The 26,802-nt window shown below is 54.8% G+C and overlaps 2 protein-coding genes and 2 non-coding genes across 16 annotated transcripts in view; 2 read left to right on the top strand and 2 right to left on the bottom strand.

Moving 5' to 3' along the window:
* Positions 1-334: 334 nt before the first annotated feature.
* On the bottom strand, positions 335-453 carry LOC142413293 (5S ribosomal RNA). The gene has a single exon (XR_012776755.1). It is a non-coding gene; the product is annotated as a 5S ribosomal RNA (ribosomal RNA).
* A 950-nt stretch (positions 454-1,403) lies between these two features.
* LOC142413233 (5S ribosomal RNA) lies at positions 1,404-1,522 on the bottom strand. The gene has a single exon (XR_012776697.1). It is a non-coding gene; the product is annotated as a 5S ribosomal RNA (ribosomal RNA).
* Positions 1,523-3,980: 2,458 nt separating this feature from the next.
* EFHD1 (EF-hand domain family member D1) lies at positions 3,981-19,468 on the top strand. The gene is made up of 4 exons (XM_075507548.1): positions 3,981-4,338; positions 12,199-12,346; positions 17,849-17,983; positions 19,103-19,468. Exons 1-4 carry the CDS (start codon positions 4,046-4,048, stop codon positions 19,235-19,237), a joined length of 711 nt encoding a protein of 236 aa, XP_075363663.1. The 5' UTR covers positions 3,981-4,045; the 3' UTR covers positions 19,238-19,468.
* Positions 19,469-24,447: 4,979 nt separating this feature from the next.
* GIGYF2 (GRB10 interacting GYF protein 2) overlaps positions 24,448-26,802 on the top strand; it is a 78,501-nt gene continuing 76,146 nt past the window's right edge. For 10 of the 13 annotated variants that reach the window (XM_075507533.1, XM_075507534.1, XM_075507540.1 and 7 more), the window contains exon 1: positions 24,448-24,541. The gene's annotated coding sequence lies outside the window, so the exon portion shown is untranslated. Of the gene's footprint in view, positions 24,542-25,024; positions 25,248-25,564; positions 25,592-26,802 lie in introns of all 13 variants that reach the window. The other 3 variants (XM_075507528.1, XM_075507529.1, XM_075507531.1) reach the window with 3 other exon arrangements.

Below are 26,802 nucleotides of genomic sequence, written 5' to 3'. Positions count from 1 at the left end.
GCCCCACCGCCCCACGGGCCACGACGCCAGGCCAGACGACGGACGCCTGCCCCCCCCTCCACCGCCCGCAGCGACACACGCACGTGCCCCCCCCACCCCCCAAACACCCCGCCCCTGCCCCGACAACAGCCCTCGCGCCCAACCGCCGCCCTCCTCCCACCCCGCCCCACCGACCCTCCGACCCACGGGCCGGGGCCACGCGCGAGCCCCACCTACCCCTGCCCCACCGCAACCACCCACAGCAACACACGCAGGGGGCCCCACACGCTCCTCCCCTCCCCAACACCCCAACACCAAAACGGGGGCTGCCCCCGCGCCCCCGACCCCCGGCAAAAGCCTACAGCACCCGGTATTCCCAGGCGGTCTCCCATCCAAGTACTAACCGGGCCCGACCCTGCTTAGCTTCCGAGATCAGACAAGATCGGGCGTTCTCAGGGTGGTATGGCCGTAGGCACCCCCTCCCCCGACAACAGCCCTCTCGCCTCCCCGACGCCACGCTCCCCACCCACGCTACAGCCCCCCAAACACCCACCCCACGCCCGACGCACGACCCACAACAACGCCCAGCGCACCGCCGGCACCCACAACACCACCCGCGCCTACCCCCCCCGACACCGCACCCGCTGCCCCGACGACACCCAACGACCACCACCACCCACGACAACACCCGCGCGCGCCCCCACAAAACAACAGCCCCGCTGCCCCGACGACAGCCCTCTCACGCAAAGGCCACCACCACACAGCCCCGCGCTACGCACACCCCCGCCCGCGGACCGCGGCGCCCGCCACCCCGAATCGCGCCCGCCACGCCACCGCCAGCCACAGCGACACCCGCACCTTCCCCCGCAAACACCAGCCCCCCCGCCCCGCCAACGGCCCTCTCGCCCAACGCCCGCCGCGCTCCCACCCCGCGCCGCAGGCCCACCCACCCACGGCCCGGGGCGCCCCGCCGCCCCGCTACGTGACCCACAGCGCCCCCGTGACCCACAGCCACACCCCCACCTGGCCCCCCAAACACCACACCCCCGGACCCACCAACAGCCCTTCTCGCCCAACCCCAACAACGCTCCCAGCCCGCCCCACGGCCCCACCGCCCCACGGGCCACGACGCCAGCCCAGACGACGGACGCCTGCCCCCCCCTCCACCGCCCGCAGCGACACACGCACGTGCCCCCCCCACCCCCCAAACACCCCGCCCCTGCCCCGACAACAGCCCTCGCGCCCAACAGCCGCCCTCCTCCCACCCCGCCCCACCGACCCACGGGCCGGGGCCACGCGCGAGCCCCACCTACCCCTGCCCCACCGCAACCACCCACAGCAACACACGCAGGGGGCCCCACACGCTCCTCCCCTCCCCAACACCCCAACACCAAAACGGGGGCTGCCCCCGCGCCCCCGACAAAAGCCTACAGCACCCGGTATTCCCAGGCGGTCTCCCATCCAAGTACTAACCGGGCCCGACCCTGCTTAGCTTCCGAGATCAGACGAGATCGGGCGTTCTCAGGGTGGTATGGCCGTAGGCACCCCCTCCCCCGACAACAGCCCTCTCGCCTCCCCGACGCCACGCTCCCCACCCACGCTACAGCCCCCCAAACACCCACCCCACGCCCGACGCACGACCCACAACAACGCCCAGCGCACCGCCGGCACCCACAACACCACCCGCGCCTACCCCCCCCGACACCGCACCCGCTGCCCCGACGACACCCAACGACCACCACCACCCACGACAACACCCGCGCGCGCCCCCACAAAACAACAGCCCCGCTGCCCCGACGACAGCCCTCTCACGCAAAGGCCACCACCACACAGCCCCGCGCTACGACACAGCCCCGCGCTACGCACACCCCCGACCGCGGACCGCGGCGCCCGCCACCCCGAATCGCGCCCGCCACGCCACCGCCAGCCACAGCAACACCCGAACCTTCCCCCGCAAACACCAGCCCCCCCGCCCCGCCAACGGCCCTCTCGCCCAACGCCCGCTGCGCTCCGACCCCGCGCCGCAGGCCCACCCACCCACGGCCCGGGGCGCCCCGCCGCCCCGCTACGTGACCCACAGCGCCGCCGTGACCCACAGCCACACCCCCACCTGGCCCCCCAAACACCACACCCCCGGACCCACCAACAGCCCTCTCGCCCAACCCCAACAACGCTCCCACCGTGTACATATGTTTTCTAATGTCATTACTCAGATTTTTATCTTGTAATATAGCCCAATATTGTGCTGGTATGCTTGTACCTTGCTGCCATACATACTCGTCAGCATTCTCTTAAGGGTTCCCCACAGTCATAGTCTCCCTTCTCGTGCAGCCTCCCTCTGTACCGATTAGCGTTTGCAGATGACTGTTGCTCTCTTCATTTTATTTACCAACCATCTCATACCCCACAAATGTATTTCCAGCAGATGGCGACCTGGCTGTGTTCTTGGTGATTTCACCCTGGTTCTACTCAGGTCTCTAGACTCCCTGCAGCCGCACGTGTTCCTCTGGCCTGGTGAGTGTGCAGGGTGGCCAGAGACCCAGCATCAGCTTACAGGTCTCCTCCCCACGCTCCTGGGGTGAAAGGAGCCGCTCTCTACCACGTATATGGCACCGTCTGAGGACAAAGCAGTGTGGGCACAGCACATGCCGTCCCTTCCACTCAGCAGCCATGTTTTCAGACAGTCCCGGTGTGAAACACCCGCAGTGGCCTTCCCGTGCCCCATGCAGTGGTGACCCTGCAGCCATCCCAACCCGAGCTGGGGCAGCCCGGAGCTGCCCAGCAGCAGGTAGCAGGCATGGTTGCTGCAAACGGCCTTAGCAGTCATTTTCTGAGGAGGTTTGGTGGGAATGAACTTGCCCAGGAGGGTCCGCTGTAGGTCACCACATCATGGTAGGGTCAGAGAGCTGCTTACTACTCACCTGGAGATGTGAAACAGCCACATAACAGCCACTGGGACAGGTTGCCCATGACACACAGGCTCGGGCACGTGGGAGCCATAAGCAGGTGGCGTGTCCGAGCCGGTGCTTTCCTCTCCCCCTCCTCCCTGGTGGGCAAATCCCATCAGCAGCCACCGTAAACCACCCCACGCAGCCCTAATCCCATCTCAGGGGACGCCATCAGCCAACTATCAGCTGGGCCAGGGATGGACAGCTCTGGGAGGGACACCTCTGTGCCCTGCAGAGCCCGGGGGACAGCAGGGGTGGCACCGGGCACTGGCCCGTGGAAGGGGAGCAGGGTGGTGGAAGGGGGCCGCCTGCCTTACATGCTCTCTGGAGAAGGAGGGGGAGCCCAGAGCTGAGCTGAGCTTTGTCCTGGGTTAATTTTAGCCCAAGGAGATAAGAGAGGGGAGGCGCATGGCGGGGCTTAAGGGGTCCTTCTGCCCCGGCACCAGGCAGGCTTGGCCTCTGCCGTCCCTGCAGGTGTGGGGTGGGCTGTGGGGTGCCTGGGGAGCTGGCGGGGCCTGGCTGCTGTCCCAGGACTGGGCTGGGGGCTCGTCTCACCCACGGAGCACTGTGGTGCAGGCAGTGGCTGTGGGATGCACATGGCCTGTATGCCCCGGGGCCAGCATAGCTCCCTGGTGTGGGGCACAGGGGGCTCCCTGGGGGGACCCTGCCCGGGGGGGGGTGCGTGGAAGGGTGACCACGGGGTTGTAACTGAGTGGGGGGTTCCCTGCCTGGGGAGGTGGATACCTGTGGCGAGACAGCCTGTGTGGGTGTACCTGAGCGGGGGTGATTCCTGTGTGGGAGAGGGTACACGTGAGAGGGCCAGCCTGTGGGGTTGCACACGACTGTGGGTGCACATGTGGGGATGCCCCGGGGAGGGAGCGCCGCCACCCCACGCCGCGCCGCGCCCCACGGGCGGACGGCCGCCACCACCCCCATGGCCGCCGCCGCGCCTCCTTAAGCGCCCGCCCCGTCGCGGCCTACCACCGCCCCGTCCCGCCCCGTCCCGCCCCGCTCCCTCCAAGTGAGGGAATAAAGTTGCGGGCCGGGCCGGGCGGGCCCAGCCGGAGCGGAGCCGAGCCGAGCGCGGCGGGAGCGGGGCCGCCGCGCAGCGCCGGGCCATGGCCTCGGAGGAGCTGGCGCAGAAGCTGCAGCGGCGGCTGCAGCTGGAGGAGAGCGGGGCGGCGGCGGAGGGCGAGGCGGCGGCCAGGGGCGAGGAGGCGGCCGGGGACGAGGCGGAGCGGAGCTGCCTGACGGCCAGCGCGGGCGCGGAGCTGAGCGCCAAGCTGTGCCGGCGGCAGGACATCAACGAGGGGGCGGCGCAGCCCCGGCGGGCCGCCGTCTTCAACCCCTACACCGAGTTCAAGGAGTTCAGCCGCCGGCAGATCAAGGACATGGAGCGCATGTTCCGCCTGTGAGTGGGGCGGGCGCGGGGGTTCGCCGGGTCGGGGCGGCGCCGGGGGCAGGAGCGGGCTGCGGGCTCGCCTGCCCCGACCCGCGGGCTCTGCCGTCGGGCGTGGGGCTTTGCCTTCCCTCCGCAGACCCTCCCAGCGCTTTTCCCCGGGGGGACGTCTGGAGAGAGGCTGCCTGCGCTCGGCGAGAAGTTTGCATTTCTCCGCGGTTTTGCGGTCAGGCTGGGAGAAGCTGCGGCGGGTTACCCGCGCCATCTGATCCCCGTGTTGTCCCTGTGCTTTGGGAGAGTTCGTAGGGTTCGCCGCGGGCTCGCGGCTGGAGCTCAGTCCCGCGCTTAGCTCACGGCCTGGGGTTGTCCCTGCTCCACCTGGGTTCAGGATGATGGCTGTTTGTGGTGGCACCCGCGAGCTGTGGCTTTGGGGGACGCTCTGGGTGGGATGGGGGGGTGGGAAGAGCACAGGCGCTGCTGCTCCACGCTCTGGGGCACCTGGCTGGTCTGTGTCCCAGGGCCTTGCAGCGGCGCTGGACACTTACCTTCAGCAGCTGTGACCCCGAACATCCCCAGCAGCTTTGTTGGCTCTGCCCAGCAGTGCTGTAGCTCCATCCACAGTTCTGTTTGCCAGGCTTTGTGCTCTCTCCCATGCACCCAAATGAAGATAGAGCACAGCTTCCTCTTGCTTCCTCCTTCCTGGGGGCTGGGATGGAGATCCCCTCCTGGCAGGAAGGTTTGTATTAAAGTCAAGCTGCTGGTGGCAATGTGGAGAGCTGCTTCTGCAAGCAGAAGGGCTTGGCCCTTCCCGGGGCCATGATCCAGCCCATGTCTCTCCCCCATGAGCCCTGTCCTGGCTTCTGCAGTTGGGCTGTGCCTGAGTAGCTTTGATTACCTGTACTCAGGTTTTCTTCAAGCACCACAAAACCCTGTGCTCCTGGGGACTGACATCCTCCCAGCCCCAAGGAGAGGGGGCAGGCAGCCACAGGTGCCAGCCAGCTGCAGGCAGGGCTGCCGGACTGGGGGTGAGCTGACGCCAGGCACGAGGAGGCAGGGCCACAGAGGCGCTACGTGGGCTGTCACGGCAAGGTGCAAAGACCTACTTCAGCTTAGGGAGGTGACCGCAGCAGTGTTTGTAACTTGTTAGGTCTTCCTCCTCCTACCTGAAAGCTGCCTTCGGCACTCTGGGGTCATTGCGAGGAGACCAAGGGCCTGGTTGAATGCTCCCAGCTCCTGACTTGTGGGGTGTTGCTGGCCCCAGCTGGGGTTGTTGTTGCAGGAGACCAGGCGATAGGCTTTTGTGAGCTCATCGGAGTTCTTTGTTGCATGCTTCGGCAGCTGGGTGTGCGAAGGGAAGTGGTCTGGGCAAGGCTGCTGCTCCGCTCGCTCTGGCGTCCCTTTTGACAACGGTTAAAGGGAATCCCGCTCTGTGGAGGCCTGAGACGTGGCACTGCGAGGGCAGGAGGATAAACAATGCTGGCAGCTGCAGCGCCAGAAAGCTGCGGGTGAGAGCCGGGAGCGGGCAACGGCACTGCCTCAATAGGGATAAGGAAAGGAACAGAGGTGGTTTGGGAAATAAAAAGTGGAAGAGCTGAATTGCAGCCGAATTTTTCAACAATGAGCTCATTAAACGCCAGCCTTGTAAGCAGGGAAACCTAGGCTTTGCAGTTGAATGCTAATCAGCTGGTCAATGTAGCTGGAAAACATTGCGCGCCCTGTGAGGACTATTGCAGCTGAGCGCTGGCCAGCCGTGCCAAAGGAAGAAGCTGGGCTGCGTGCTCCCCTGTGCTCCCCGGACAGGCGGACGGAAAACTGGTTTTCACTCTGTTACAGGCACCTGGCGTTTGCTCCATCTGCTGCCAGCGACCCGTTTCAAGTATTGGCCGATACCACGTGCTGCATGAGGAGAGGAAATATTCCCCTTAATTCCTGCCAGTCAGAGCTTGAGTTAATGTGATTAAGGCTTTTATTCTCTGTATGGCTTATTGGCCCTGACCACCCCAACCCAGGGTCTTTCTTACTAATGGTAAAAAACAAGCCTTTGACAGACAGGGATGTGTCTTCTCACTGCCACGGGATGCCAGGTTTCCAGTATGAGACTTCCCATCCAAAAGTATTTCTTATCAGTTTAGTGGGACTTGTAAATCTGTAATTTGGACTTGACTTGAGCCTGTGGGACCTGGACATGGTGTGGGCTGGGTCAGGGCGCTCCAGCCAGGAAGAGGGAGTTGCTGGTGGCAGCAGCTGCTCTGGTGTCTGTCAGGGTGTCCCACAGTACGGCTGGTGGCTGTGACCGCCCTGTGCCAGGGTGGAGCAAAGCGCTCATCTGAAGATGGGACTTCCTGAAATCCAGTGCTCCATCCAGGTGTTGTGTGCTGCTGGCTGTGCCGGGAGCATACTTCCAAAGCAGAAACAATGCTCCTTGCTCCTTGCTGCCACGGTTGGGCTCACTTTTCCCGCTTTGCCCAAGCCTCCTCTTGGCAGCATCCCCCCATTTCAGCCCCATTCTCCCAGAGGTGAGGTGTGGGTATCTGCTGTGGGTGCTGGGGCTGTGCAGGAGCATGTGGGGGCTGCTGGGTGCAGGCAGCTCTTGGGGTGGGTATTTTTTTGGCAGAGGGACCAGGAAGTCTGTAGCTCAGGCTAAATATAATGTGACCTAATTAGCTGCCTATTCTGACAATGTGTGAGGACTATGGTAACCATGATAACCTCCCTTCCCCAAGTCTTGCGAGCAAACCCTCAGGAGCTCTGGAGTCTCACAGCTCCCCTTGGTGCCATCTTGTCCGGGGAAATGGCAGAGGGGGTGTGAAAGCCAGGTTGTGAGGCTGTGCCTGGCGGGAGTGACCTTTCTGAGGGATGTAGGTGGGAGGAAAACAGCCACTGGCTTCATCTGCAGGGTGCGAGGGAGTGGAGAAATTCCAGCCTTGCTATTGCTTTTGTATTTAGGGAATTTCATGTGTCGCCCACAGATTTTGCAAGTGCCTTGTGCCTTGGTGGGAGAAGCTGTGATGTCCCCTTGCCCTCCTGGAGCCACTTGGGAGCCCCTCGCTGGGTGCCCCTGTACTGAGGGGCACGTCTGATGTGCTGCAGCAGACCTGCTCACTCCAGGACTCCGTGCTCCTGGTGTGACCGGCTGTCTCTGGTCTGTGACCGGCTGTCTCTGGAGTCCCAGCAGTCAGGGAGGTTGTCCCCATGGGGACTCGGCCACCCAGCCTGAGCCCTGCAGGCTTCAGTGCCTTGGGGTCTTGCCCAGCATCTCGGAGGAGATTTTGCTGGGGGAGACTGTCATCTCACCCTCGTGTCCCTCGAAGAGCAGGAGAGCTCCTGCTGCCCGGGCTGGGGAGGACAGAGCTGCACATGGCTGAGGAGCCTGTTCCTGTCCCCACCCCAATATGGAGGAATCATTTCCAAAGCTCTTGGCAACAGGATAGAACATTTCAGTTGGAAGGGACCTACAACGATCATGTAGTCCAACTGCCTGACCACTTCAGGGCTGACCCAAAAGTTAAAGCATGTTAAGGGTATTGTCCAAATGCCTCTTAAACACTGACAGGCTTGGGGCATCGACCACCTCTCTAGGAAGCCTGTTCCAGTGTCTGACAACCCTCTTGGTAAAGAAACGCTTCCTCATGTCCAGTCTGAGCCTCCCCTGAGGCAGCTTTGAACCATTTCCCATGTGTCCTATCACTGGATACCAGGAAGAAGAGATCAGCACCTCCCTCTCCATGTAAGGTGAAATGCAATGCTCAGAGGGAATAAAGTACTACTTAGAAAGGATTTTGAAATATTTAAGAGGAGATTATTACTACTTCAGCACCATTACTCTGACTGCTTTATTTCAAAGCCTGTATTAGGCCATTGCAGCATGCAGGAACTGCAGATCAAAGTACAGGTGCCCGTAGCGTGTGGAACAAGCTCAGGTACAGCGAGTGCGTACAGGGAGGGCAGGTTTTCTTTCCAGCCTTTCTCAAGAAGCGTGAATGTTTAGAAACTGCTCTTTGATCTTTCAGGATTTGGGATTTCTCATTCAACTATCCTTTTTTTTTTTTTTTTTTTTTTTGTCCTTGGGGTTTGTCAGGCAGCTGGGAGGTGACTGCAGAGTCAGTACGGGTGATGCAGTCCTCAGCATCTCCTTTCTCCTCGCTTTCTGATCCCTCTTTCTTCTGCGGTGTAACACCCCAGCTATGCTGCGTAACACCAGTACAGCGATTGTACTTGGGCAGTAATTGTGCGTAACACACTTCTTACTCTTAAGCAAGTCTGTTCAGCAAGTATTCCCTCCTTCCCCCCCCCCCCTCCCCCCCAAGTTTCTGCTCCTGCTTTCCTCCCCCAGCGCTTCGGCAGCCGGGCATGCTCTGCAGCCTGGGTGGAAGTGAGCCAGCGTGGGAATCTGGGTGCATCCTTGTAGCAGATTTTGGCAGCCGCTGCCTGTGTCTCATCTGCTGCCAGGAATGCTGCTGTGGCGGTGCTGCGAAGCCTTATCGTGCCGGCCATGGTGCTCATAGCTGCCTGCGGCATCCCAGCTGTCACAGGTGGGGACCCACCATGGCCGTGGCACTGACTTGCTGCTGGAATTGCCTGCCTGCGACATGAGACGTCTTCACTCACTGGTGTGAGAGCCCCTCTGTCTGTAAGGCCTGTGTGTCACCAGGGTGAGGCTTGGCTCACGGCCCGGGGAGCTTTGAGCCTGAAGGAAGCAAAGTTCTGGTGTCATGGCAGGACAGCGGGTGATGGTGGGACTGGGAGGGCTGGCAAGGCACCCGAGTGCTGCGTACTCTTGCTGTGCCACTCCTGGAGTACAGGCTGGGACGGCTTCCCCGGATGCCGGGATGCCTTTAGGCACCAAACTTGCCCTGGTGCCCTCCTCCAGCTCTGCCTGTGCTGCCTGTGAGGTGACCAGTGTCCATCACTGGGACAGGGCTGCTCTGCAGGCAGTGAAATGGGTGTGAGTGCTATCAGGGGCTGGCTGGAGCCCTGAGCCCTGAAAGGGAGCTCCCAAAAGGCAGACAGTGGGGTTTTTGGTAGGGCTGAGGTGTGCCGGGAGCATCGGCTGACCAAGAAGGTGCAGCCTGTGCCGTGCCCTGTTGCGCCGAGTGCCTGTGCCTGCAGGGGGGTGGTGGGGAATGAATTGCGCCGTCTCTCATGGCCTATAAATACGCCTCTCCCTAAATAGTCTGGCTGCTCGGCTCCGTGGCAGCCGAGTGGCTGTACCCAGGTCCTAAAATACTCGGGCTGTTTTAGGAGGCAAGCGGGGGTGGGGAGGGAATGCAGCAGTTTGCAGGGTGCTGTCGTTGCTCTGCGGGGCTGGCACTGAGCATCCAGGGGCTTCAGTGTCCCTCTGTGTGGCTGTCCCCAACCGCGAGGGACTGATAACCTGATTTTGGGATGCATCTCGGTGCCAGCTGTACCCTGGCCCAGTGTGCTCAACACCCATTGTGTGGCTGGTACAGCGTGCTGCTCTGCCACCATGGCCCACTGCTGGCAAGACCCCATTTCTCACAATCCTGGCTTTGTGCTGCCTCTCTGCAGGGATGATGAGCCCTGAAGCCGTGCCCCACACTTAACCCTTTCAGGACAGCACTTTGCCCCTGGGCTCTGTGCCAGGGCAGGCACTGAGGGCTGGTGTTTGCCTGTGGGTAGCGTCCGTAGCAGATGGGTGAGATGAGCACAGCAGGCACAGGCTGGGCTTGTGCCCTCCTTCTGCCTTCATCTCCATTGCCCAATGCTTCCGAGAGGGGCTGGGCAGTGTCCTGACCCCCTGTCCAGATGCGCAGTCTTTGGTTGGGGACCTCAGTGTCATCCTGCTTCCGCACCCAGCCAAAGGGCAGCGTGACCTTGCTGGGGCCAAAAAAAAAAAACCCAGTCCCAAGTGCCTCCCTGCTTTGCTTTGCTGCTTCATCTGATCAAAGGCGCTGCCTTACTTTGGAGAAATGGCTCCACACCCTTTCTCCCAAACTTAAAGGAGAAGCAAATTGACAATTAAATATTGGACTTATTATGCTTCTGTGAGGTCTTGAAAGTGTATCTCAGAGCTGGGCTGGGTAATGCTGTGAACGTGTGCCTTAATTAACTGACGCCTTTCTTGCTGTGATGAACCTGCTGCCTTTCCTCCCTGTGACGTCTCAGGTCTGTGACCGGGTTTCTGCTCTGACAGAGGTTTATTTCCTAATTTTTCAGAAAGCTGTCCGGCCTGGTGGGCTCACGGGTTTGCTGGGTGCAGAGTGTGCAGGCAGACTGGTAGCAGGGGCTGCACGCCAGCCTGGTGGTGACGTCCCTGTCATTTGGGGTCTCTTGGGCCTGGGACCCTTGGAAACAAAGAGGCACAGAGAGTATAAAAAATGGTTGTGGAGGTGGTGGGACTCTGGAAAGCCATGGAGGCCACCCCAGTTTGGGGGGGAAAAGCACCCTGTGCCCATGCATGTGAAGGCAGGGGCAGAGCTCTTGGCTGCATCCCTGCCTTGCACTGCCCACGCCTGTGAGCAGCTCAGGGCCAGCGGCTTTGTTCATGCCTTCCTCTGCCACAGCTTCCTTTGCGGCTGGGAGGTTTCTCAGCTGGAATGGGCTTTCTTCCAGGGTAACCACAACTGTGCAGGTCTTGGTCTGGGACAGCTACAGCCCTCATGTCTTTGGAATAGAGCTAACAGTCAATGAAAGATGGTGGGTGGGAGGATTGACCCAGTTCCTGCCAACAGGAAAGCTGCAGTGCCGTGCCTGGGGTTTCCTTTCTGAATGGTTGAAAGGATTTAACTCTGTCAGGGTTGAGCTGGTAGCGAGGGGGCGGGCTGGTAGCGAGGCTGTGCACTGGGGCTCAGTCCAGCCTGGCAGACCCTGCCCTGTCCTCCCATGTGAGCCCCCAGCTCTGTGCTGGACCCTGATGGCAGGACCAGGATGAGGGAGGGCTGTTGATGGGCTGTCTGATAGCGGAGCGCCCATCCCTCCAGCCTTTGGACTTTGAAACCCAGTAATGGCCCTCGTGGGTGTGAAGTGCTGATTGCTGAGTGGGTCGGCTGCTTTACTCACACCCGCAGCAGATGTCAGGGGAGGAACAGTGCATGGTCCCAGGCTGAGCATGGCAGATCACTGCCTCCCCAACCCTAAAGCACTCTGCCCCTTGCATGGGTGCTCTCTTCTCCTGCAGAGAGTCCTTGCTGTCCTTTGTGCTCCATTGGGAGTGTGGTCCCACTCCAGTCTTGCTCCTAGAGGTGAGCACTGGTTTCCTCTGCCAGCCTGGCCCTGTGGTGCAGCCCCCGGCACCAGCTAGGATTGCTGTGCTCCCCCAGGACTGCCTTTCTGCTCTGCCTCGGGGACACTGAATAAACAGCTGCCCTGAAGCATGGTGCTTGTGTTGTACAAAACCATTTCGGAGAGGTAAGATCTTAACAGGTAGAGGGTGTGTGTTTTGCTTACAAAGAAAGATAGCTGCCTTCTGCTGCGAGGTTCTGGTTGGTCTGTGCTCCCTGTTTCTCCTCTAAATGAGCAGGAGACCTGGCAGCAGCTGACTCCGGCATGCCTTTGCCTCACCGTGCTGGTGCATGGTGTAAGCTGTGTGTAAGTGCTGGACACGCTTTGTGCTGGACACGCAAGTGGGTGAGATGGAAATACCACTGAGATAAGCTGAGTTCCTCCGTGCTTGTTCTGTGTGGGTGGTTTGGTCTGAGATCCCCTGAGCACTTCTCTCTCTGAGACTGCTCTGAAAGCTGCCCGCTACTTCCCTGAGCTTAATATAGCTCAGCACTGGCCGCGTTGTGCAGCTTCCCCTCTCCTCCAAGCTTTGAACCACCCCGTGACTTTATCCATTTGCAAAGTTCCTCTTCTGGGAAGATGGATATGGGGGATGATGAGGGCTGACTGCCTCCCCTTTGCACCCTGCAGGTATGACTCAGGACGGGATGGGTACATCGACCTGATGGAGCTGAAGCTGATGATGGAAAAGCTGGGAGCCCCGCAAACCCACCTGGGGCTGAAGAACATGATCAAGGAGGTGGATGAAGACTTTGATGGGAAGCTCAGCTTCCGTGAGGTGAGGGTGGCTGTGGGAGCAGACAGGGATGTGGCTGCAGGGCAGCCATAGGAGGCAGCCTGAGGAGGCAGCCAGGCCCTGTACTCCGGCTGTAGGTAGCACTGTCCCCTCTGTTTCTCCAGCTGTGGGGTGCAGCGGAGAAGCAGGTGAGCTTCCCCATGCCATGGGGAGCTTGAGGTGTGGACCACTGTCAGCATCCATCTCCACGTGGCAGTAATGGTACCTGATGTCAAAGCTCTCCAACCTCTCTGCCTGCTTTGGGAGTGCATTTGAGCCCTGCTGCAACTGCCTGACAGAGTGCTGACAGAGCTTCCTGCTGTAGCTGGAGGTGGCATGTCCCTTTAGTCACAAGGTCTTGTTGCTGGGCTCCTGTGGTAGAGTGGCTCAGGCCTCATTTCAGGTGCAGGGGAAGGGCTCTGCTCAGAGCAGCTGGTCTCATGGGGTGCAGGAGGCTTCCTCTTCCAGGTTATATTTGGTCCCTCTCTGCATCATACAGTGACCAGCCACGGCAAGCTTCATGAGGGGTGGTCACCTCCCTCCAGCAAGGAATAAACATGGTGATGCAGCAGTTTGGTACTGCATGCTGGCTCAGCAGGGACACACAGCGAACAGGTCTGTCTGTCACTGCTGTGCTGAGATTGCTGGGAGCAGTGTGGGCAGGCAAGGATCTGCTGCCAGGTGGAGGAAGAGAGGGAATTTGAGGAGTGACCTGCATGCACTCAAGGGTACCCAACTCATCTCAGCAGGAAGGGGGAGCCCAGATACCAAAACCTCCTGTTGCATCATCTCCTCCTCCCAGGCTTTGATTGCTGTCTCAGTCAGACGTGTATGTCACACTGTGGCTTTCTGAATTAACCGACAGCCCCTTAGGCAGCAGGAGGGCTGGCACTGCTTGTGTCCTGCAGCGGCTGTGGGGGCTGTGCTGCTGTCCCACTTCCTCCTGCCCCAGGGGACAGCTGCAATGGGCCCTGAGCAGCTGGGCTCCCTTGTTTCTGCCGGGGCTATGCTCTCACCATGCCTCTTGCAGGGTGTGGGCTTGGTTGTGGAGATGAGGTGCAGAGTTCTCCACAGCTCAGGACATCAAGGTCTTAATCTTGGAAGTGCTGGGACCTTCGGCAGTGCCTGGGAGGGAGGATGAACAGCCAGGGCCCATGACCAGCTGGACTGCTCAGGGTGTGAAGGGTGACTGGCAGCTCGCAGAGCTGCTGCACCATCTCTCTGCTGGCATGTCACGCCATCTCCCCCTGCTTTCGTCCCCCAAGGGTTTTGTTGCATTTCTTTCACTGCGAGAAGGCAGCACTAGAAGACAGAGGCCTAAGACCAGTGGGTTACAGGGCCTGGCCCATAGAAGTGGGAAAGACAAGCAAATCTGGGAAGTGAGAGCCTGTCAGTTCACACCAGCAAAGCCCTAAGCTGGCAGCTGCTCTGGGCAGGAAAGGAGACGTGCTGGTCAGAGGTGAACCTGGGGTAGCAAAGAATCCAGCAGAGCAGGAAGAGCTCCATGCCCTTGGCTCCAGGTCAGACCGCGATTGCCAAATCACTGCATGGGCTGGAGGAGCCCTCTCTGTGTGCCCCTGGGCCACCCTTCACCCTGGTTGAAGAGCTGGGGACAGCCTCTGGGCTTGCTGCAGGGGCTCTCTCCTGTGAAAGAGAAGTGCCTTTATCCCCAAGGCTCTGGAAGATGCTGTGGTGTCCTGGCACCAGTGGTGCAGCACAAGTGGCAGAGCAGCTCCTCTTCTGCCACCACCTGTTTGGAGCACAGCCCCGTGCACGGCTGCCTGTCAGCTGGCATGGGCTGCCTGTGCTGCCAGCCCTTGGCAGGCAGCGTGTGGCAGCTGGTGCTGTTGTAGCTTCTTGCCAGATGCAAAACGATGGTCAAGCAAATGCAAGCTTGAGTGGCACATGGATTGGAATGAAGGAGTGTCACTGGCAGAGCTCTGGGGACAAATTACACAGCAGCTTTGGCGTGTACCCAAAGCATCCTGTGGTAGAGAGGAGCAGGATGCTTCTTGCCTTGTTGCAGATGCGCTGTGTCCAGCTGCTGTGTTCGGGCAGAGGACTGGCAGGGAGGCAGGTTTCCCGGTGGGTGAGGAGGCCCAAACCAGCCCATAGCCCTGCCCCACTCTGCTTCAGTTGGTCGTGACGAGCAAGCAGGTGGTGGGTGACCAAGCTGACTTGGGGCACTCTGACAACAGAAGAAGAAACCCTGGTTTAAATGAGTGTCTGAACTCAGCAGGGTGTAACTCGAGCACTGGAGTGCTCCTGTCTGCCTCTCCAGAGAATATCAAATCCTGACATACCTGCCTGAAGATGTGCTTCTTGTGGCCTGGCCAGAGAATTCATAAGGACCTCTTTCACTTGCAATAGGTCACCTTTTGTTGCTGCTTTGAGTAGTGTCATGTTCTCCCTTCCCATGTAAGCTGTTGCCTGGAAAGCAGGCTTGTATGGCTCTGACTTGCTGCTGCTGAACTGCTGGCCCCGTTAGGAAAGCTGCCTTCTACCATTGACCTCTGAGCATCCATCAATACATCAACAATTAACTGCACAAGACTCCCTCTGTGACTCAAGCAAAGAAATTTAGGCTTAAAAAGATTAGGTACAGCGGAGGGGCGGAAACCACCTCTGACTGTCTAGTTCTGTCATTACCACAGGAAACCAGAGTTAATTGCTATAATAATAATGTCTAATTGTAGCTGCTATCTAGAACCTTCAAAAATCTGCCCACTGGCCCCCATGCCTGTACCAGCTTAAGTGCTGACCCACATCATGTGTTTGCTAGCAGGGTTGGTGCAAACCACAGCCTTGGGTGGCACTGCTTTTCTGGCAAGCTGCTGCAAGGCTGCTGTTGCCAGTCAGTCCTGTACCTTCCCTCGGATTGCTGAGGCCAGCACAGTGCCCGGTGGGGCTGCGTAACTGCAGCATCGCTTTGAAACCTGGCACCATGGGGTAGGTCTTGAATCATGAAAGACGTGAGAGCAGATACATCTCTCATCTCTTATGAGGTTAGTGGGGTGGAAAGTGTGTGTCATGTCCTCCTTGAGAGGCAGGGTTTTTAAAAGTACCAACATTATTCACTTTTGGTTCTCTATTGACATTTCCCTGAGGCTTAGCTGCATGCAATGTGTCCTGAGCCCAGCAAGGGTGTGAGATGGGCTGGGAATGGAAGCTCATTGGGAAACTGAATGCAGATTCCTGGATTTCTCTAGTTAGTGAGGACCGATGCCTCAGGGTAAATAACTGGTGAGGTGGGCTGCAGGGGGTGTGCTTACATGAGAAAGGATTGTTCCTGAGCTCCTGTGGAAACCAGCATGATGCCCCCTGGTCCACCTTGCTGGGTCCTTGGGGCTGACATTATGCTGTGTGTGCCCCAACTGGTCAGTCCCTGGATTCCTTGTGCTCAGCTTCCTGGCCGCAGCAGCCAATATTCCACAGGAGGATTGCTGCCCCATCCCCTAGTTTCAGGATGATTCATGCACACTTGTACTCATGACTGGGTGTTTCCAGTCCCTCCCCAGGCAACAGCTGTACCAGACCTCAGGATTGTGCTGCCTCTGCTGCCCTTTTCTGATGCCAGGAAGTGGGACTCGCAGGGTGGAGCAGAAACTGTGAGGAGGAACCATGACTAATGCCAGCCTGGCTGCCAGCCCTCTGTGTCCCCATGCCTGGTCGTGGAGTAGGAGAGGAACTAGCCTGAGCCTAGTGGATCTGAGCAGAGGGAGAGGATATCTTGGGGAGGATTTGGTTTCTTTCTGAGCAGGATGTTCTGCCTATTCAGCAGAGCATCATTAAACTTCTTACATGTGTTTGAAGGGGGAAGAGTTCCCTCCCCAAGCACAGCCTGCTTTCAGGCTGCTCTGTGCTGAGCACACATGGGTTACAAGGCCATTGCATGAAGCAATGCCTTGTGACACTGCCTCTGCGAGAGGGCAGCCAGTGCTGCCGTCATCTCCACACCCTTCCCCATGGGAGGCCTTCCCAAACTCTTGCATCTCCACCAGCTTCTGTGAGCAACTTGAAGCAGGCAAGCACATTAGGGGCTGGTTTAGTGTGGATGCTGGGACTCTGCTGCCCTCCTCCGGGACAGCTCAGGCTCTCCAAAGGAAGAAGCAAAGTCCCAAGCCTGGCAGTCTGAGGAGCAAGCACTAGAGATATTCGATGTTCCAGTGCAAATGGATTTCAGGGCAACCCTACGTGGTATTTGCAGCCCTCTGCCCTGGACTGAAGTGGTGCAGCTTTGTTGCTTGTGCTCCTTCTGTACCCGAATGACTTGTCCCTGTCTCTGTTCTTCCTGCACCGTGCCAAGCGTTGAGACACCTCCTGGGGTGGCCAAGAATAGCAGGGAGTTACAGGACCTCTGAAATTATGCACAGAGCATCCACATCTTAACCTGGAGTTCAGTTGCAGGTTGAAGGTGGTGCAGAGGTCTTTGTTTTTGAGCAGGCAGGTCTTGTTCCTTCAGGAAAAAACCTGTGCTTTCCTGGAGGGTAATATGGCTCTTTTTTTGTTTGTTTCCTTTTGCAATTCACTTGCTAATATGCACTCTGCTGTAGTGACTCTGGATTTGTTAAACGTCTATGGTCCACTGCAGGACAAAGGTTTCAAAGCCAGTTGCTCTTGTGGACACTCATTCAAGCCACTCTGACTATCACAAGGGCATGCCTCTGACAGGTCTTAGAGAAGCGCTCCTGTTATGTTATTTAGTGGGCATGACAGCAATACATAGGCTTTGCTCACCTTAGCGAAACCAGCCGGGGTTCCCTGGAACAGGCTGAGGCATAGCTCCAGGGGTTGATTTAAGTAATTTTTCCCATGCCCTAGACAAGGGACCAGTTGAAGTAACTATGTTCTGTTCTCCTGGTGCATTTGTTTCCCCTCCTATACTGTGTGGACCATAGGGCTTGGGAAGGACAAAAGGCAGGGTTCATAGCAGCCAGGCAGTCCCCAGATCCCTTTCAAGTGCACACACTTGGGCTGCTGTTCTCTCTTAACAGGATTGCACTGGCGCCTCAGTCCAGGGAGCCTGGGGTTCAGGTGTGAGCCAGGGCCATCTTTGCCCTGCTTTTGTTGTCATGGAATGTGATCTGAGCCCTCAGAACACTGGGGAAGCTGGTGGAGGGCTTGTGAATACACCATTAGGTGTGGGGACATAAAGATGTGTATCTGAGCCCACCATACGGTTGTACTAGGCAGACGGAGAGGTGGCCTCCTTCCTCTGGCCATGTAGCAGCCCAGGCTCCGTAGGAGCTGTGCTTCACCAGGGCTCTGCTCCCCAGAAAACTCTCTTCCTATGAGATTTCTACCTCTTAGTCCAGCAGGGCTATGTACCAGAGCCAGGGCACTGGAGCACAAGTTGCATGGTGCCACTTCATTTATATAGACCTGGTTTCCTCTGCTCAGAAATGTAAATTCCAGCCCCCCTCCAGGTAAATGTCTGTGCTGTTTGCATTTTAAGTTGTTTGAGCCTCAGTGAAGAACTTGAATGTTTCCTCTCTGTCTTGCTAGTTCCTGCTGATTTTCCATAAAGCTGCAGCTGGTGAACTCGAGGAGGACAGCGGCCTGTTGACTCTTGCAAAGCTGTCAGAGATAGATGTCTCCATTGAGGGAGTCAAAGGAGCCAAGAACTTCTTTGAAGCTAAGGTATGGTGTGGCATGGGGGAACACGAAAAAGCTCTGCACACAGGGCTTAATTGCCACTGAGACACTGACTGTGCTTGCTTTTCAATAGAAGACACCGCCAGATTTCTCCCTAGCTAAAAGGATGCATATTTTATGCCCCTGCCCTCTAAACTCAGCCATAGCTTTTCCCTTCAAACCTTATGTTGGACTCTAGCTACAGCCTTCCTCTGCACATCAGTCAATGCTAGAATGACTTAGTTCACCCTCTCTGCTGTAGGTCTTACCCTGGTAGAGCTGACTGTTTGACCTGTGTCCCTGTGGCTGGGAGCTCTATGGGACTAGTTGGCTGACTGCTTTTAAAGACAAAAGTGTCCTGGAAACTAATGGGACTGAGTTTCCCATTTTGCAAAACCTCCCTCAGTCTGAACACTCTGAGTTCAGTGCTGAATGGAGTATTTTGGAGTATAGGATTTCAGACATCTCTTTCTCAAGCAGCTCCTTTGGAATCAAAATTGTTCTGCAGGGTCCTGAGGTTGGCAGAAAGAGCTTTGCACCATTTGAAGCTGACAAAGCACCCTTTTTGAAAGCTTTCTTGGAGAGAAAATAATCCTGCTTGTTTATATAAGAAGTTTTTTTTCCCAAGAGCATAACACAGCTATTGCACAGCAGATGTACTGAGATGAAAGCTGGAAAAATAGCCAGCAAATAAACAATGTCTCTTTGATCTACAGATTATCCATGGCATAGTATGATGTTCTCAGATTTGGCAGTGATTCAGAACTGTTTTCTGCAGTAGTTTCTCCCACTGTATACTCACAACTTATGCTATGCTGCCTGCTTACAGAAAGAATGTATGTGACCCTGTACTGACAGCATTGTTTTGGTCACTTGTTAGTGACTTACTAGTAAACCTTACTAGACCTTTCTTTTATTGATGTTAGTCAAGTGAGCTAACAGGTATTGGGTGTAAATACCCAAGCACTGCAGTGTAATTAATACTTGACCCATCCTGACAGAGCTTCCCAGCAAGCGCTGGGAGGTGCAGCAAACAGTTCTGCATTGCTCATCTGGGAGTAGTTCAGGCTCTGGCTCTCCCTCTGATGTAAGGCTTGATGCTCTTTTATTTTCTCTCTTGTAAAGGTTCAAGCTCTCTCTTCAGCCAGTAAATTTGAAGCAGAGATAAAAGCTGAGCAGGATGAGCGAAAGCGGGAAGAGGAGGAAAGGAAACACCGCCGAGCAGCTTTCAGGGAGTTAAAATCTGCATTTACCCAGTAACCCACCAGCCAATATGCACTCTGAGATTGCACATGACTTGGTACATTTCCCAGATCAGGGCTCTACCTGGAGAGAACTGCCTGGATCCTGCCTAAAACTCGTTACAGCTTTGCTAGCCTTCCTCTCCTGAAGATCCTCCTGAGTTTCTAAGGGCACAACTCTTGCAGTTACTATGCATTCATAATTATGTGAATCGTAAGAGCTGTGTACGTGCTGTTTGCTCTGAACTGTCGGGAGCACATCACCCTGAAGCAGAAACAGCAGGTAGCAAATCACAGTGAGCACTGACAAGCGTCATGTTTGCTGAGTTCATTCTTTCCTAGACATCCTTTTTCTCTTTAACTCCTTATTAATTCATTCCTTGCTTACAGGCAAGTAGTGAGGTCTTGTGTAAATTGGTGTACAAAGTACAGCTTGACTTCCTGTACGTTTGTACTGCTGTTGGGTATTGTCACGCATCCTTGACTAACCCTTTTCTTCGTCCTCAAAGCTCCGTGCCACAGGTATTGTGAAAACACTGTGAAGAGAGAAAGATAGTTACTAGGGACATGGATCAAATTAATTATCATTTTCTGTAGCATTTTCTGCCGCCCAGCATGTTGGAGAGTCTTCCACTTTTTCTTCTCTGAAGTGCCATAGCAATAAACCTTTCAATAAGAGGTGAGATTTCCCACGACTTCAAAGGGAGGAAGCTGGCTCTCTCTTAAACAAGGAATAGAAAACTGAGTTGCCTGACCATGTATCTTCTTTCACATTCCATCACGTTTAGTGTACTGTATGGCTTCACTGTATTTTCCAGCCTTAGGCAGCTGTATCTGTTTTTAAGGGATATTACCAGCTGGACAATGCAATCAGATGGCACACTGGGGTTTTCTATTTGGAAATTTGCTATATCCTGAATCATGAAGGTGACATTGTTTGATTTCATTAGAGCCATGACAGAAAACACCAGCCCAGCATAGTGAGCAATCCCTGCTCAAGGAGGGAAGAGCAGCAAGGTGAGCATGTTTAGCTGAACTGATTTGGAGGACTTGCACTATATTAGTAGCCATTTTCTTTTGCAAACACAGGAAACATTTGCCCACAAATGTTAAAATGCCCACTGCTTGTCTGGATATATACGCTGTAGGGCATGGCAGGGGAGCTGTGTTCCCTCGGAGACCTCTCTCGAAACATGGATTTGCTCAAATTCTGCCTCTGCTATTGTCCCAGTTCGTGCATTTTTTTTTTTCTTTCCAGAATGAAACTCACCAGTCGTCTTTTCACTTGTCTGTTTTGCTTCTTAAACTGTGAGCACTAAACTGTGAGCGTGGAATAATAAATAGAAAAACTTCTACTCTTTAATGTCAGGTGAAAGAATTGCTAAACAATTAAACTGTGTATATATATCTTCACAGATTATATTTTATAAATCACGCTTTTTTAGCTAAATATTTATAATTAAATGTTTTTATACTTTACAACAAAGCAGATAATTTCATCTTCAATTATTTCTCCTGTTGCTGAAATGTACAAATAAAGCATTGTTATCTCTGGTCTTGTCTGTTGTTTATTTTAGGTCCCTGAATATACTGTTTTGTTCACAAATTACAGTGGCAATCCCCACTCCTGAATGTGCCTGTGTTTGATCCCCAAAGCTTGGCGTCCTGACTTGGATGAGTGAGGGAAGTGTTCAGCCCCTTCTTGATAGCACTTCCCCTTCTGTACAGCAGTTCTGGTGTAAAAAACTCTAATGTTTGCAATTCCTCAGAAAGGGGCATGGCTGTGTAAATATCTGAAATACTGTTGACATCTGAACGTTGTCAGCCTTCCGTTATCTTAAAATAGCCACTGCATCTCAGCCCTGGTAGTGCCCCAGCTGGGAGCCGGGCAGGTTGCTTCAGCTAGATTTCCCTTTGCATTTCCTATTTCTGCCTTTACAGAAGGGAGGAAAAAAAAAAATATGTGGACATGTGAAAATGCGTCCAAGCTTCTTGTTTCTACTGTTGCTGATCTGCTAAGCTTTGCTGGCATGGCCAGTTTGGGGCGGCTCAGGAGGAGGCCTAATTATGCATCATTGCAGGTACGATCCAGTGATGAAACACAAAATGTAAATATTTTATCCAGTGCAGCTCTGCTCTGCGTGTTGTTGGCAGTCAATGCATTCGCCGTATGTCTGTGAGTCCTTGGGTCTCAGAGGTCAGGTAAAATCAGGGTGAAGGTTCTTTAGTCTCTGTCTCCACAGGAAAATTGCAACACTGCAGCTCTTGATTTTCTTTTTTTTCTCCACAGTGTAGCAAGCACTGCTGACTCGTGCTGCTTTGCACGTGCAGCTGGGTGAGGAGCCTGGGACAGCAGGAGGAGAGGATGGAAAAAGGGCTTCCAGTGGTTTTAATAGATTTGAGTCAACTCCAGCTGACGAGTTTCAATAAAGAAATGAGCAGTGTGTCTGTAGTAGTTTTGTTCAGTTCAAATAGGTGCTGTTAGTTGCGGCCTTTATTCAGCTCAGTGAACAGTAAGTGCTTTTGGATTTTGAAGTTGCAGGAATGTGAGTTTTGAAATTAGCTTTGCAAAAATTGACATTGGGAAATTAGTTGCTTTCTAAATTGTTCTGTTTTGCTGACAACTATTGGATTGAATAACAATGTCATTAGGTTATGCAGAAGTACTAAAAAGAAATTGTCTAGCTCAATCTCCCATCTGGCTGACAATACTTACTTAATTTTATTTACCTATAATTAATATATTGCAGTCCTTGACACTCTGTCCTCCTTTTATGCCTGATGTCACCACAGGTGGCTCTTAAAGGTCCTGGCAATCCCAGCTCTCTTTACTGATACCTGCTGGTACATCAGTACCGGTCTGGTACTCCTGACGTGCTGCAAGTGACTCTAAGGCTGTTTGTGATGGCAAGTAGAGAAGTTTGATGAAAAGCATGTTGTGGTTATGGGTCTTTCCCAGAAGGGATGAAGACTTGCCTCAAGTTGCTCATCTCCTAGAACAGGAACTCCAGGTAGTCCTTGATCCCTGGAGGATTTTTCTTCCAAGTTTCCCAGAGTACAGTACAGGAGTCACTAACACTTCAGCCAGCACTGAGGATGGGTTCAGCCTGTCTGGATACTGTCTGGATTGCAGTGTGTTTCTCACTGATGCTTCTGTTACAGCCATTGTCATTGGCTGTAGGGGACAGCGTGTGATGGCAGGAAGTCTTACCTAAAAAGCTCAGTGTAAACACAGTCAGGAGGGAAAGGGAAACAGTACGATCAGGTTCGTCCTGGCTTAGGGTTCAGGCTTTAGCTGTGAGTATTAAGGTGACTAAATAGAATTTTAACCTTATGGGAGTGTCCAAATAAATCCCTCTGCAAGATGGTAGTCCAGGGCTCTGAAGTACATCATGCCCTCGGTACCCTAGTAAAGGTCAGACTGGCTGCTGGGGTGATTTCACACCTAGACAACTGAATCAGCTGAAGTCCTGTAATTGAACCATGTAGGAATTTAACCACACAGGTACAGTCTTAAATTTTCATGACAGTCTCCCTGTTCTGCTCAAATGAGTGTTGTGGAGGATGCGTCCGCTATTATCAAAAAAAGTTATCAGAGTTTCCTTGAGGTATTTTACAAAAATGCCAAGTTCTGCAGATGAGGTGTGTTTCGGACACACTCTTTTTTTTTTTTTTTTGTCTTAATAATATAATGTTTGTGCTAACTGGGATAAAAAAATTTCCACAAGTGCTAAACTTCTCCCATCTCAGATAAAGCTTGTCTTGGAGCATGTGAAAATATTTTTGAGTGCTCAAACTCAAGTTCGATAAGTAGAATAACAAGGCACAGCCACTTCTGCAGTGAAGTTGGAAGTTCTGTCTGACAGCTTGAAATGCAGTGCTGCCTCTCTCCCTCCCAGTACTGTTATTAGCATTGGCTCAAGCTGTGTGACAACAACCAGGAGGATCAGATGTAGCTTCTCAGATGCCAGCCCTTTGCTCTGGAGCTTTGCTTTTACATACCAGCCTCCTAAAGGAGAAATTTCATTCTAAGATTTTCGGGTGAAGTAGTCCAGTCCTATGTTGCTCTCAGCTAAAAATATGTCCTAAGAATTACAGGCTTTCAACCCATTAGCTCAGAAGAATCACTTGTGTTTACTGTTGCATCATTTCTGGCCAGCGTTCAGTGCACAATGACAAGTATTTATTCACCTAGAAGAGGAGGGAGAAAGCTACATGGATTGTGGCTGAAATCATGATTGGAATGAAACCGTTTCGGCTGAAAACGGTTACACCTTCAACAGTGCGTAACAGCTAAGGATAGTTTTTTAGGCTGAAGGAACCACATGGGGCTGCATCATGTACTAATACGGGTTTTAGGACTAAAAATACAACAGTATTTTTAGGTGAAGAAAAGTTTGCCTTGAGGTCCTGATTTTTCCATCAGGTAATTTGGAGTAAAAATATGTACTACCTTTCTCTGTCAGCAGCAGCAGCAGCCTCCTTCCAGCCTGTCTCCCACAGAAGTGACTGGGTGAGAGCAGCTCTGATCCCTGCGGCGCCCGTCCTGCCTTCGGTGCCTGGACACAGCGTGTGCTTAAAAACATGGTTGCTTCTCAGAATTAGACAGTACCTTGTGGGCTTTTAGTGCCACCAATGAAGCTGAACTGTCTACCTGTAACCTAGAAGGGGAGGGAGGGGGTAAGGCCGTGGGTGATAACGTGTGTTCCTGAAGCGTGGATGCAGCAGCCCAGCCGTAATTTACCTCAGCGGCCGACGCCCCAGCCGCCGGTTCGCGCCCGGCCCTGCGGGGCCTGCCTAGGCGGGAGACAACGGCAGGAGGGTGACGCAGTAATTTAACTGCCGGGGGCTCAGGCTGAGGCGGGGCCGCTGCCCCGGGAGAGGAGGCCGGGCGGGAGGCGCAGCTGGCCTGGCCGGGGAGAGCCCACCGCCCGCCCCACGGCCCCGCCAGGACCCCCACCTTCCCGCAGAGCTGTGCGGGGGAGGGCGGGGGAGGCTGCAGTCGGCGCGTGCATCCAGCAGGGGGCGCCCGCGCTCCCGCAGGGTGGGAGGCGGGGTGTAGGGGGACATGCGCGCGCAGCTGCTGGGGGACCGCCCCCTCCCTCCCCCCGCCCGTGCGCGCGGTGCGGTGTCGTCACGCGGGCGGTGCCTGCACGAGGGCGGGGGAGGGAGGGGAGAGCCGTCGCCCATCCGGGTCCTGCGGCGGCGGCAGGGGGCGGAGCCTGCCCTCACGTGACGTTGCGTGGCGGCGCAACCGCCATCTTGTGTTGTTGGGGCTGAGGAGTCGCTGTGGCCGTGAGGGACTCTCCGTCCGGGAGCGCAGGTAACGCCGTCCCGCCGGCTCCCTGCCCCCGCCACTGCTTCAGCCGCCCCCGCCGCCTCCCCGCCGCCGCGCTCCCGCCGTCGCCGCGCTCCCCGCCTGCGGGAACGGGCCTAGGCCGCGCGCCGAGCACCGGCCTCGCCGGCGGCTCCTGTCCGCCGCGGGTGCCGCAGCCCCGAGGCGCCCTGTGGCCTACCGGGAGGCGAGGCCGCCCCGGCCCGGCGGCGAGAGGCGCGCCCGGAGGGCCTCCCCTGCGCTCTTGGCGATGGGCTTTTGCCGGGCTTGTTGGGCCTGGCCCCGCTCGGGGGTGTGGGCCTTGCCCTCTCCATGCGGTTCCTTGGCAGCAGGTCCCGGCAGGGGGAGACGGTGCCTGTCAGGCGGCGGCGGGGCGGCCGGGGCTCCTCACGCCCTCTGGGGCTGGCAGCTGCGTCCTCGGCGCCGTCTCCCCTCACACTGACCCGTGTGAACTCGCTCGTCCCCTCCCAGCCCAGTGGGAGTGGGCCTGTGTTCCGGCAGCACCGCGGGCAGGTGCGCCCTCATTGAAGTCCGCGTATGCCCCGCTCCGAGCACGCCCAGCCCTGTCAGGTTATACAGGCAGAGGAAGGAGCCTTTCTCCCCCGCAGGCAGCAGGGTGTTGGGAGCAGCAATGACCAGCAGTGTTTGACTGGAGAGGCCTTGGCAGGCTGAAGAGAACATCGATCAGGATTGTGTACGTTTGGTATTGATCCAAGACAAGTAGTTTCAGTGTCAACAAAGCAGTCTCTGCTCTTTCAACGCTGTGTAATTGCACTTTGAAGTGGGACAAGTTGTAGGCCAACAGGAGATGTTGCCAAGTAGTACTTCTGGAATAAAACCTGCATTTTCCTCAGTAATCTTCAGCTCAGTGTTCTTGGTTTGCTGCTGTAGTGCTTTACCTCTTACTGTAATTCTTAAGTGTTTTCTTGGGTGGGAGGGGAAAGAACTTCTGAATTTTGATTATGTTTTTCTGTCTAACTTCTTGCTGCTCATTCTATTTTCTTGCTTCAGGAGCTGACTTGGGCAAGTTCCTGGAAAGTACGTGTGAATTTTTTTTTTCTTTTCCCATAACTGCTGGTTGCTTTTGTTCTTAAGAAACTTCTTAATAAACACAAATTAATTTGCTACTTTGTGAATAGAACATTTGGTAGATGCACAGTGTGATAATTGGGAACCTTTGTAAACAAATGGGTTGCAATTGTCACCAACAAAAGCTTTGTTCTGGTTTTTTTGAGCTCTGTTATTGGGTATTGGCTCCAATAGATAATAAGAGCTTTAGTATTATAAGGGATTGGTATTCTTGCCGTTCCCTTGAATAGGCATCCTTTGAACAGTTAGCTGATGCTGAGGTAAAAATGTGTGCCGTAATCTGTCCTGGGGGTATCAACAGAAATGTTGGAGTGTCCATTTCCCCTTCTGTACCACCTTCGATCCCCAGGCTTGCATAGTTCTACAGGTTAACTGATGTCAACGGTCATGTGTGTCATTGTTAATTTCTCACTGAATGTGTGATTAAAAAAAAAAAGATTCTGTCTAATGGTCAACTATATTAAAAAGAAGGTAGAGATTTATCCATGGAAATTTAATGTCGCTTCCAGCAAGACCTACTTCTTGTGTTGAGACTTAGATAGCCCCTTTCAATATCTGACAATATTGTGTATAAATACTGGTTTTTCTTAATGATTTTAAGAGCTGCTCAGGCTCTCCTAGTCCCTGGATACATGAATATGCATGGGGGTACCTGGTCACTGTATTTCTTTTAGGATGTTTTCTGAATGGTGTTTTGAGCCTGTCACTTAAAGGAAGAGCATAGAACTAAAATGCAGAGTGGTCATGCTGCAGCAATGATTTGTTTCACAGGGTGCTTAAAAAAATACTTTGATACCACAGTAAAAACTTGGACTCTTGCAGATCCTCTTTATTACTAATGTTGATCTTAAGAGTGATCTTAAGAGTAAAATATCCTTGGGTACTCTGTTTAGTGTTTTTTCTTGCTTTCCTAAAACATACAGTAAATGAAAGATACGATTTTTATGCTGATGTAAGTGAAAAAAAAAATGCTTGTAAATAGAGAGTTGAGGGATTTACAACTTAATTTTCCCAGCTGTTTTATTCCTTGATTGAGGAAAAAACTTTGTGTGTAAAAGGGGAGTGCAAAGAAGGTTTTGGGTTTTTTCTTAAGGAATTCAGACTAAGTACCATTGCACCTCTTCTATGCTTGCTGTCTCCTAAGGCCAGTTATCTAAATG

The sequence above is a fragment of the Mycteria americana genome, chromosome 7 (assembly GCF_035582795.1).
Source record: "Mycteria americana isolate JAX WOST 10 ecotype Jacksonville Zoo and Gardens chromosome 7, USCA_MyAme_1.0, whole genome shotgun sequence".
Classification (NCBI taxonomy): domain Eukaryota; kingdom Metazoa; phylum Chordata; class Aves; order Ciconiiformes; family Ciconiidae; genus Mycteria; species Mycteria americana.
This window is presented reverse-complemented; position numbering and strand designations above follow the sequence as displayed.

Coding starts and splice junctions, on each gene's coding strand:
- EFHD1 (XM_075507548.1), top strand. CDS start 4,046: ATGGCCTCGGAGGAGCTGGCGCAGAAGCTGCAGCGGCGGCTGCAGCTG. Junction 4,339..12,198: donor ATGGAGCGCATGTTCCGCCT/GTGAGTGGGGCG, acceptor TGCACCCTGCAG/GTATGACTCAGGACGGGATG. Junction 12,347..17,848: donor GGAAGCTCAGCTTCCGTGAG/GTGAGGGTGGCT, acceptor CTGTCTTGCTAG/TTCCTGCTGATTTTCCATAA.